The following is a 12,398-nucleotide window of genomic DNA, read 5'->3' on the forward strand; positions in this document are numbered from 1 at the left end:
TAACACAGCCTTTTATAAAAGATTTTGCAGCTAGCTCGTATCTCAATTTTGCCCGTGTGTAAATAAACCAACGATCTGCAGTTCTCACCAATACATATATTTGCTGGCACGTCTCTAAGAATCTGTTCACAAACAGAAGAATATGTTTGTCATTTGCACCTTTTAATAATTATTCATCATTTCATCAAACGCTCCATGACGCGGTTACTGGATCGATCCTCGTTTAGAAAAAAAAATAATATCAAATTTCGGGCAAAATTTGGTGAACTCTTTCTTCAAAAAATTTTTGGGAACACTTAAAAAATTAGTTTTCCCATGAATATAAATGAAATAAACAATTTTATAGTTGATAACAGACGTACATACAATAGGGTGCCCATAATATGGGACTTTTTACAGAACCTCGCTCCTGTTCCTTGAGTTATTTATTGCTATTTTTACCGAAATTTCTTACGGTTTTTTCTGTAGGGTACGCTACTTATATCCAAATTTTCCTTAAAGTAAGAAACTCATTGGAAATTCAATGCTTTACAACTATGTAGAACATGTCAAAGCTGTAAAACTCAACCTTGAAAAGTTATGTTTGTATGAAAATCAACAAATTTCACTCAAAATTGGCACAGATGTTCAAAATAACCCAAAAAACTATTTTCCGATTGTGGAGCAGGAGGTCACCCTAATATTCAACCATTTTTATTGATTTTTGTTAGACTTGTTTTGCAAAATAGTTCAAATTACTATCTTTATCAATATCCAATAAGGAAAGTTGTACACCAAAATGTTGAAAATATTTTTGCTTATACAATTGGGTCCTAAAATTAAAATTAGATTGCTGATATTATTGTTTACAGCGATAAAGCTTATTTTTCTGAGTACAATGACCCTTTGTACGACCACAAAGAGTTTAAAATGGATTTTTAAATCAATTTTGAAAAATTAACCTCTCGTTCCTTCTTGACAGAAAAGCTCCTACTTGACAGCTCGTTCCAAGGGGACCATAGTTGATCCATCGAAAAAAATTTGTCCTTTTAAAAAACATTCTGCATTAAAATGAAAAAAGTGATCAGAAATGGTTTTTAATCGTGTTTTTTTACCGTTGTACATAAAAATTGACAAAGGACTTTAGTACCCAATTCCGGCATAAGTTTTTTTAATGTTTATTTTGAAGGTAAAAACATTTTTTATCGAAAAATCATGGGTTTATTAGTTCATGAAAAACCTCAACATTGCATAAAAATGCCGATTTTAAGAAAAAATATCCGACCACAGTTAGGGTGTATGATCAAATTAATGAAATCGTGAAAAATGCTTGAAATCAAGTATTAAATTTATGAATTAAATTATGCAATTATGAAGGCATAATGAATATTTTTGTTAACTGCACTAGTTATGTACTTGTTAGCTAAAATTACGGAGAATCGCCATAGTTTCGTGCCATTGACAGCTGTCAGTGATTCCAATTAGTTAACTCGGACTCGCTCATTTGTCTGCTGTTCCATTCGAGTTAACAAATCCGCTCTGTTTTCGAGGGTTAAAACAGTTTGTACTTCAACCCTACAAATTTTCTTCCCCTAATTTACACAGTCTACCTATCTCAAACGAAATCCCTCGTTCGATCCCGCCCAGCCCAGTCTACCCGCACAAAACACATCCTCAAATCCATTGACCGAGCCCCCGATTTTGACGTTTCTCTTTAGCTGTTTATCGCACTTTCTTCGCCTCTCTATGCCTCTGTCAGCTGCTGGACCGTGAACATTACGACAGCAGGAGAAAAATTTTCCTCCGAGAGTTTTCCCACCAGTCTGGTCGTTTAGCGTGAAAAATTGTGCGTTTTCTGGTGAAAATTTGCGTACAAAATGGCCATGTAAGGGGCCCACCGAAGCTAATCGAATCGAGCTTTATCACAAAATCAAGGATTTGTTACGTTGTGTTTTAGTTGTTTACAGTTGTTGAGTTTTTTTGTTTTTCTATTGCAATTGTTAACAATTTTCGTTCGTGCAAGTGCAAACGGTGCTGTTTTCACATTCCACCACTGAGCAGATAAAGGGAAATAGTTTTACAGAGGCGCGATTGTTAAAAATGAGTTCATCACATTGGGAGGACTTTTACGCGACCCACCTGCCGCCAAACTGCTTCGAGGACAACCGATCGCTGCTGAAGGAGTTTTGCGACAGGCACTTTAAACTCAAGAGCAACATCGTCCTCATTACGGTAATTGACCTGGATAGAGAAGGATCGATAGAAAAGGGGTCAAGGATAAAAGTGGGGGGGATAGGAGGGATGGTTCCATACGGAAGGCTAAAGAGGTTGATTGGTTGGGTAATTTGTCTGAATTGTTCGGTAAGACGAAGGAAATTCGACTTGCCGAACAGATTCGGCAAATCAAGCTCAAATCAACTGTGATAATTATAATGTAGTAATCAAACAACTATCAGTTGTTGAAATATTGACAGAGTTGACAGATTTGACAGCTTTTCACACTGTTACACTTACCAATTTTCACATCACACTACGAGCTCGAAACTTACCTGCATCATGATTTCACTTTCACTTCACATCAAAATTATGATCGAACTCCCAGGGGTACCTCGATGTTGACGTCCGTAATAGTGAAGCTCAAACATTTATCATACTTCACAGTCCGGTGGCACGACGGTTCCTCTAGAGCACAACACGGTGCGCTTTGTGGACAACTTTAGCGCCGGCAATCGTGGTTCTGCGTCGGCCGAGTACTTTCTCGAGCATGGGTACGCCGTGATCTTCATGTACCGTACCAAGTCGTTGGAACCGTTTACGCGTCACTTTAGCGGCCAGCAGTTGCTCGACATGCTGGAGCTGCACGAGGAGGGCATGAGCACGACGATTACCGGTGAGTTCTGGGATGGTTTTGGGTCGAATGAAGTATGACGTGAAGTTGTTGTTTTGCAGTCAAGCCAGATTCGGTGGACGTGTTGGCACCGGTACTGGACAAGTACAAAAATGCCCAGGAGACAAACCGGATGTTGTACATTACGTTTACCAGTGTGGTGGACTACATGTGGTTGCTGCGGGCAGCTTGTGAGTGCTTGGCTGCCTTTGAGAGGAATGCTGTGCTGTACCTTGCGGCGGCCGTGTCAGACTTTTACGTGCCCCAAGATGAGATGCCAACGCACAAGATCCAGTCCGGTCACGGTGCGCCAACCATCTCACTGCAGTTGGTACCGAAAATGCTGGCTCCGTTGGTCAGCCTCTGGGTTCCACTGGCATACGTGGTCTCGTTCAAGCTGGAAACCGACGAGGCCATCCTGATTGCCAAGTCTCGCGAAAGTCTCAACAAGTACAAGCACAAACTGGTGATCGCAAACGTACTGCAGACCCGCAAGAACCGGGTAGTTTTTGTGACACCGACCAAGGCGTACGACGTTCTACTTTCCAAGGAGCAAGCCCACAAGGGTCAGGAGATTGAGGAACAAATCGTTGCGGACATTGTCGACCGGCATCAGGAATTTGTCCGCGATGGGGAACTACACCAGCAGCAACAGCAGCAATGACCCATGCGATCGCCAAGGGCACTCAGCGGACAACATCAGCACTTTCAGCAACAGCAACACCAGCAACAGGTCCAGCACCAGCCGCAGGGTGACTGCCGGGTGACGATGCCGCACTTTTGCAAGGTGCTGAACCCGGGGCGAAAATACTGAGCTGAGTTCCCGGGCTTACAGAACCGGACTACGGTTCCACGGTAGTTCCTCCGCATTAAGGAGATGGTTTTTTTTTCTGGGTTTGGGTGGTTCTGTCAGAATCGTGGAAGAAGATTTTCACGATAGGGTGAATCGTTTGTTTAATGTGTAAGGGCTTATCATTTGACACATTGGGACAAAACAGTAAAGGTTAACGTAAGTGTCGTCTGGTAACTATACAGTATATAACATACATATATGAATTGATGACTGTGTCTGTGTAGTGTGTAATCAATAGTGAAATGACAACAATTGGCAACCGAAAAAGGATAAAAATTAGTGCACGCTATCGTAACGTTTAGACAGTAAAGTGAACCTTAACTGGGTGTGTAGTGAAAATTAATATTGAAATTGTACTACAAAATAAAACCTTGCTTTATAAGGTGACAGATTAGAGGTGACCCTAGAACAATAGGTGAACGTTCCTCACATCATAAAGTTTAGACAGATTTATACTTTAACATAAAATCATAGACAAACCTCCGACTATCGATGTCATCTGAGAGACATTGATATTGGTCTCTTTCATCAGAATGTCTCTGCAAGTGGAGTGCTGCCATCTGCGGATGAGTAGCCAGCTCCAAACCTCCATCTACCGAAAAGTAGTGAAAACCACTGTCAATGTCTCTAATAGCTGGCAACCCAAACGAGGAAATTGCATTTTAACCCTGACATTTTAAACCCTCACGAAGGCCTCCAATCGCAACTGAGACAAAAGAACAACACTCCCATGAAACGCATCGGTCCAACAGTAGTGAAGCAGACAAAAAAAAATACGCTAGGCGCTAGGCAGCAAGGGATTCGTAGTGTCAAACATTTGGAATAAATACAATCTAGTGATTGCTAATAGCAGCAAATAGTCATTCCGTAAAAGATGAAATGCGTAGCTGAAAAGAGCGGGATCTATTTACAACCTAATTTAGACTTTCTTTTGTTCAAGTGCAATACAGAAACCGTACAGTGTTAAGCCCGTTCCACACAGTCTGCCGGAGATGATAATCATTTTTACCTTAAATCCCACTCACGGACTAACGAACGTAACAGAACAAAAGGATGTGTTGTTATAAAATACAAATATATACTTTCTAAACGAATGAAGAAAAACTGAAAATGCTGTGCTAAGTTTAAGTGTTCTTACGATGGAAAATTAATCGAAAGAAGCTGTGTACTAAGAAAGTGTTAGCAAAACGGAAAACCTCGTATAATCTTTGGATAGAACCAAAAAAATCAAAACAACCTGATGTTTCAGTTTCAGACATATCAAAATCAAACATCGCATGACCAATTCGTAAACCGCAAGTTGAATTTCCACCCAACAAAAACATAAACGTGTCGTTTTATATGGCCAGTAATGAATATTTTAATGTGAGCCTGATCCTGAGAAGTATTGTACTAAAGAAGAGAAAATCTTCAGATAACTTGTAGAATAGTAAGACAGAATAACATTTAAAAAATAACAAGATAAAAAAGAATATCCACCATGTTAGAGCAGTCCCCCGAGGTTAAAATTAACATGAAGTGAACAAATGTAACGACCATTTAGAGGCGCTGCAACTGCAACTGTTACAAGAAGGTCCTATACACCAACATAGCGAAACTGATATGAGAATAGCAAACTGTTACTAGAGTTAGCGAATCTTAACGATTTAACCCCCGTAAACAAGTGACGGTAATGATGACCTAAACTCCTAAGCTCGAGAAAAAGGGGGAGTTTCCATACAAACTCGAGCTTGTGATTTTAGGAGTTAAAAATGTAGAAACATCCTACGTTCACCCTTAAACAAGCAGACAAACATAACATTTTGAATATTAACCCTATTTATAGCCAAAACACGAATGCAATTTTAAATTAAGTTCTTAAGTTTTGAATACTTTCACCTTGTTTACAAACCGTGAACATCAGCAAAACAGCAGTGTGTTCGTAATATTGCCGATATTTCGCGCATGAGAGAAGACCCGTACACTATCCTGAAAATTGTCCATGTACTTTCTTAAGTTTATCAATGCAGCTGTTCAATTCCTATCTCCATTGAATTTGGTAATAAATAGGTCAGCTAATAGAAAAGATTCGTTGATACTAATACTTTTGAAAACAGTGACAGAGGAATTTACTTGGATGAAATAACGCTAATGAAAATCCTATAACTCTCCATTGATAAACCGATAACAACCCTTAATGGTACGGTAATTGTGCGCTTTAGATAAAAGTTAGGGGAAATAGTAAGCTGTAATATGAAACAATCTACATACCACACAAACACAACTATTCAACATGTATTTGGAGCTGGAAGGGCAGCAGAAAAATGTGTATTAACAATTAAAGGTCTCTTTCAGTAGGAAAGGCTATAACGTATAACACTGGGAATGGAAAATCGTCTATGTAAACACAAACAGATGGAAATATTATGAGTAAAACTTAGTGAAAGCTACACTACCGTAAACTTCTTTTTTTCCGAAAAGTCCCGCGCTCGCAGCAGGCCCCATCATGTTGGCACCAATCTAGAGCTGTCAAAATTGAACGCCATTTGCAATCTTCCTTCGTTTCCCCTCTTTTTCAAATTCCAAAATTGCTGCTCCCGGCCACACCAAATTGACCAAAATTGTGACCGTGCTGCTCGCGGACTCGGCACTCCTGTCCGTGCTGGTAGTTTTGGTCCAGCTGCTGCGCAAAATGAACGATTACCTGCAGAGTATCTTGGTAAGCCCGCACCAAAAAAAAAGTAAAATGGCGGACGGTTTTGACCGGTAAGAGGCGGCTATCTTTTCAGCACAACGAAATCTCCGAGTTGAAGAAAGAGTTTCCCATGTTTGACTCGTCGACGGACTGCACGGACACGCCGAACGCGCGGCATCGATTCCGCGGACAGCTGGAACCGGTGCTGCGGCCGAGCGAATCGCTGTCGGACGCGCTGCAGGCCAGCGCGGCGACGACGCAGAACCTGAACGTGATCCAGCTGGAACCGATTTCGATCAAGTCGGCCAAGAAAAATCCGCAGATCGTGAACGTCAAGCAGACGTTTCGGTTTCCGAACAACTTCATCACGGAGAAAAAATCGTACCATTCGTACGGCCAGGCACGGGCTCCGGCGCCTCGGAATATGCACAGCCAGACCAGCAAGACGATTGTGGAGTTGTACGAGGCGGAGAAGCGGGACGACGAGTTGCTGGTGCCGAGGGAGTCGTCAGACAGTGACGTTTCGTTGGATCGAGGACTGCATAGGAACACTTCCTACACGGTGATGGATCCGGTGGGAAAGAAGAACCATCACAAGAATTGCGGCGCGACGAAGCCAGTCGATATGATTATGATCAAGCCGAAGGTCCGAGCGGCCGCTCCGTCGACTCCGTACTTTGGCGGACGCAAGAAGCGACCCGGTTCAAAACGAAAGTACACTCGCGATTACTTCCCATTGACGAGCAAGTCTACGCCGAAACGGAAGTTGGGCATGTACGGATCGCTGAAGGTGGATGGCGGTGATGGAGATTCTGGAAACCTGGACGATCCTACGACAACAACTACAACGATGACCACCACGGAGAGCAGTAACCCGTCGCAGGATTCGTTGGATGACGAGTGCTCGACCTTTGGAACAGTTGTTCAAATCGGTCGCATCATCGACAAGCTCCAGGATAATATCTGGGAAGTCAGTCTGCACGGTATTCGGGAACTGATGGAAACCGCTAGCCAAGTGGACTGGAAGAAGCACGAAAAGTACGTAACGGTCATAAACCGAAAGATGATTGACTTCCTGAAGAGTCCACGATCTTCCCTGTGCCGGTACGCCTGTCAGGCTAGTGGTGAGCTGTTCCGAGAAGCCAAATCTGTCAAACGACCCGAATTCGACGAAATCGTAGACATTCTGCTGTGCAAAACCGCCGACCCGAACCGCTTCATCCAGAAGGACGCCAACGTTGCGCTGGACAAGCTGGTCACGTACATCCCGATAGGACACTCGGTGCGGGTGCTGGCAGCGCGCGGACCGGTGTAAGTATTCCTTTAAAACCCCCGCCAAAAATCCCCCGTAGACCTTCTGCCCCTCTTCAAAGCCACAAGAATCCCCTGGTACGAACGGCCACAGCTCGGCTGCTAGTCTGCATCTGTGCCCTGTCCGGACTGGACGCCATCCTGGGAACGAACGCGAGCCCCCGAACGCGCAAGGAAATCCTAACCATGCTGGCCAAGTTCCTGACCGACAAGAACCTCGAGACGCGCAAGTTTGGCGAGCGGCTGTACAAAATGCTGCGAAAGCACAAATTCTTCAACGAGTATTTCTACAAGGACATGGACAGCAACTGCAAGAACAACCTGAAGCGGGTACTGAAGGGCATGTGAGGGAGGCGCGCCACGTGGCAAGGATAATTTATTTGCTATTTATTCGAACTTTGAAGTACAACCAATTTGAACAAAGAACCATGCGTTTCCATGCGATCTCCGCTCAAAGGAAGAAAGAGCGTGAGAAAAAGCTCTCTATCACGTGCTCTCTCGTCCCGTGGCTTGTTTACATCGGTGTACCGTTGTTTTATGAATGAACCTCTGTTTGCTTTGTGGTGGTGTGAGACTGTTTTATGAGCTGCAGTATGTTGTTTTATGCTTGCAGTCGGTGTCTGGTTGATGGAGAAGTATGAGTGAAATTTTTAAAGAGAGCTTTGTGTTTGAAGGAACACAAAAAGGATCATATTCAGTGTTGCCACAAAACTAAAACCAAAACCTCATGACCTTTCAAAGATAAATCTTGGCGTTTTGACAGTTATCCGGGAATGTAAACAGTGATGCACGTTGAGCGTCGGAAGGATTTCTATCCAGATTTTTAATCGAAGATGGCGTTACGAATGGTGCACGTCCGCAATGTCAAAATCGCGTTGTAGAGAAAAAGTATGGCTGTCATGCCATGGAAAACTATTTTAGCAATTTTGGTACATCTGCGTGATTTTGACATTTCGGCCATGCACCATTCGTAACGCCAACATCGCTTAGAAATCTGGATACCCAAAGACGGACTTCTGGCTGTGGTACATACACGCAGAAAAATATTTTGCAGAATCAGCCTGTATGAGGTTTGATTCAACAAAAAATTTTGTTGGTTATAATCAACAAATTTTTTGCATTGAATCAACTATCCAATTTTTTTGTTTCAAACCGAAACATTTCGTTGTTTCAAAGCAGCTTTTTTGTTGAATCAACCCTCACTTTTGTTGACCAACATTTGACAGAAGGCGCAATCAGCATTTTGTTGAATCAACGTCGGTTTCGTTGTGGAAACAACTCAAGATTTTTATCAAATTAAGGTTAGTCATTGAATTGAATCAACAAATTGTTGAATTGAAATTAAATTGTATTTTATTGATGTTTGCATTTTTCATTTATTGATAATAATTTTCATTTGCTCCTTCAAGTGTTGCAGCAAATTTGGCCCGTGAGACCATGAGCCATTTCGCTGTTCTTGAACCGCACCTGTTGACACCGCCGCCTCTGAGTGAACCTACAAGTTTGTTTGCCTCCCCGCGTTGAACGGCCATGTTGGCACTGGCTTCCAGATCGTGGTTCTGTTTTCCGCAGAGGTCTGTAAGGATGGAAAAGGCGTTAGAAAGAGACATTTTAGGTAGAATTCTAAGGCGCTTACCTAGCATGTCCCGTCGAAGATTAAGATCTTGGGGAATTCCGATAAATCTGCTAAACTGGGTTGGTTCTCCGCCTTGCAAGTGCACGCTGAGGAGCTTCTGGTCGTGGCAGCTTTGGTATCTTAATTGTCGGGTTTTAGTCGGCCTGATTCTGGGTGGCTTGGAAATCAACCCGAATCTTGAGCACTACCTTTTCGTATTTCGCGAATCGCTCAGATAAACAGGCCACGGATCCATTTGTACAGCCTCGCCGCACGGAACGAAAAAAAAATCTACCAGCCCGCTGAGAAAAAGTCAACATTTTGACAGATAGCGGGCACGTGTAAACCACAATAATTTTCATTCAAATCAAAAAACACAGTCAAGTTAATTCAATGCCGTTGTGGGTTGAATCAAATCAAATTTTGTGTTGTTACTTCCAAAAGAGTTTGACAAAATACAGCGAGTAATTTCAACTCAAAATTTTGAGTTGTTTCGATCGGTTAAATAAATCGGTTAAATAAACAAAAAAATGGTCAAGTTAAAACAACATTTTTTTTTATTCAAGCCGCATTGATTTTTCTGCGTGTACTGAGGAGTGAAGTTGATTTCTAGAGTTTTTTTTTTTTTTTGAATAGGTCCTATAAACATATGAAAGACAATAGCTTATAGGACGTTTAAAAAAAAACTCTAGGTTTCGACCGATTCGACATGTTCTGAGTTGGCTATCGCCTCATTTCCTAAATTTTCAATAGACAAGGTAGGAGGATAAGTTAGGTAAAAAAAATCAGGAGATAGAAAAAGAAGCTCAGATTTGCTGATTATTGCATCTCTTTGTTGCCACCTTTAGTCACGGATTGATCCAAGATTGATGCTTTAAAACAGGCCTGCCCAACGTCCGGCCCGCGGGCCGGATCCGGCCCGTGAAGCCATTTCATCCGGCCCGCGACGGCTTTTCAAAATAGTTCTATGAAGTATTAAATAAATAAATTTATCGTCTGCATTTAAAAAAAAGCTTGAGATCAAATTTTAACATATTATAAGAACACATGTTTGAATTTAACTCTTATACATAATTTTTATATTGATATTTTTTAACTGAAAAATTGTGCAGGGTAACAAAATTATCCATTTCGAAAAATTGTGAAATTTATGAAAAAAAAACTTTGATTGTTGTCTTAAAATTAACAAAAAGAGACTTCTTTCAGTTTTAACTGTGTTTACTTCAAATTGAAGTTTTTTTTCTTTTTTCTTTTTTTTAAATAAATAAGTAAGCAAAACCAATGTATTTTTCTAGAACAACTTTTAAGTTGTTAAGCTTTGAAAATCAAATAATTCATACTGAAAATAGATCGCTGCAAATATTTTAAAAATATTATAAAATGTATCAAAAACTTGAAAATTGCACCGATCAATGAAATTTGAATGTTTTTTCTTTTATAAAAAAACAAATATATCAAGGTATTTAATTGCAATCGTCAAAAACAATATCTATCAGGGGCGCCGACTCTGGGGGGGCACGGTACTTTTTGCCCCCCTTAAAATTGGGCAGGGGGGCAGCCCATACATTGTGCCCCCCCAGATAATTTGGAAGGAAAATATTCTTTTTTTTTTCAAATATTACAAATAAAATTCACAGAAATAATTGAAAATAATATTTAAAACTTAATTGAAACATCGTTTGTACACAAGGATAGAATTCTTGTGGGCGAATCTGTAAAATAGTTCAAAAACTTTTGTGGTTTTTTGAAATCTGTGATTTTTTTTAAATCGTTTACATTTTTTTCTATAGTACCTCATCTACAATCAAACATACGCAAACTCTTGCGAAAACAATCATCAAGTTTTCAGACGCAACATTCTGCGATTTGCCATTGTAGATAAGGATTTAGTGAAAGTAAACTGAAACACTTTTCAAAATGGTCATTTGTTGACTGCTTTACATTTACATTTACAAAAATGCTGATAAATTCGATAATATTTTGGGTATTTTAGAAAGCATTTGAAGAGATTTCAAATACATTTGTTAACCGTAAAACGTTCTGTACCAATTTAAGCTTAAACATATAATTGTCTCAAAAAAAGAAAATTTTTGAAGACACATTATAATCTTATAATCTTAAAAAACACAAGTGTATCGCCTTCTACAATTTATGATCGATTTAAAAAAATAATAAGGCCATAGAAATTTTAACTGAATCCTAAAAAATGTTGAAATTAAAATCTAAAATTCTCAAATTCTGAACTTCTGAAATTCTTAAATTCTTATATTCTTAAATTCTTAAATTCTTAAATTCTTAAATTCTTTAATTCTTAAATTTTTAAATTCTAAAATTCTAAAATTCTAAAATTCTAAAATTCTAAAATTCTAAAATTCTAAAATTCTAAAATTCTAAAATTCTAAAATTCTAAAATTCTAAAATTCTAAAATTCTAAAATTCTAAAATTCTAAAATTCTAAAATTCTAAAATTCTAAAATTCTAAAATTCTAAAATTCTAAAATTCTAAAATTCTAAAATTCTAAAATTCTAAAATTCTAAAATTCTAAAATTCTAAAATTCTAAAATTCTAAAATTCTAAAATTCTAAAATTCTAAAATTCTAAAATTCTAAAATTCTAAAATTCTAAAATTCTAAAATTCTAAAATTCTAAAATTCTAAAATTCTAAAATTCTAAAATTCTAAAATTCTAAAATTCTAAAATTCTAAAATTCTAAAATTCTAAAATTCTAAAATTCTAAAATTCTAAAATTCTAAAATTCTAAAATTCTAAAATTCTAAAATTCTAAAATTCTAAAATTCTAAAATTCTAAAATTCTAAAATTCTAAAATTCTAAAATTCTAAAATTCTAAAATTCTAAAATTCTAAAATTCTAAAATTCTAAAATTCTAAAATTCTAAAATTCTAAAATTCTAAAATTCTAAAATTCTAAAATTCTAAAATTCTAAAATTCTAAAATTCTAAAATTCTAAAATTCTAAAATTCTAAAATTCTAAAATTCTAAAATTCTTAAATTCTTAAATTCTTAAATTCTTAAATTCTTAAATTCTTAAATTCTTAAATTCTTAAATTCTTAAATTC

At 38.7% G+C, this 12,398-nt stretch overlaps 2 protein-coding genes across 3 annotated transcripts; both read left to right on the plus strand.

Annotated features, from left to right (window-relative positions):
- Positions 1–1,733: 1,733 nt before the first annotated feature.
- LOC120414284 (phosphopantothenate--cysteine ligase) lies at positions 1,734–6,148 on the plus strand. The gene is made up of 3 exons (XM_039575414.2): positions 1,734–2,211; positions 2,641–2,869; positions 2,929–6,148. Exons 1-3 carry the CDS (start codon positions 2,080–2,082, stop codon positions 3,528–3,530), a joined length of 963 nt encoding a protein of 320 aa, XP_039431348.1. The 5' UTR covers positions 1,734–2,079; the 3' UTR covers positions 3,531–6,148.
- Positions 6,149–6,183: 35 nt separating this feature from the next.
- Positions 6,184–8,130, plus strand: LOC120414283 (uncharacterized). 2 transcript variants are annotated; one of them, XM_039575412.2, is made up of 3 exons: positions 6,184–6,417; positions 6,488–7,704; positions 7,746–8,130. In XM_039575412.2, the coding sequence occupies exons 1-3, from the start codon at positions 6,391–6,393 to the stop codon at positions 8,050–8,052; spliced, it is 1,551 nt and encodes a 516-aa protein (XP_039431346.1). In that variant the 5' UTR covers positions 6,184–6,390; the 3' UTR covers positions 8,053–8,130. The 2 variants fall into 2 exon arrangements, with proteins under 2 accessions (XP_039431346.1, XP_039431347.1); XM_039575413.2 differs by having other exon boundaries at positions 6,189–6,417; positions 7,767–8,130.
- Positions 8,131–12,398: the final 4,268 nt, after the last annotated feature.

The sequence above is a fragment of the Culex pipiens genome, chromosome 1 (assembly GCF_016801865.2).
Source record: "Culex pipiens pallens isolate TS chromosome 1, TS_CPP_V2, whole genome shotgun sequence".
In the NCBI taxonomy this organism is placed as follows: Eukaryota; Metazoa; Arthropoda; class Insecta; order Diptera; family Culicidae; genus Culex; species Culex pipiens.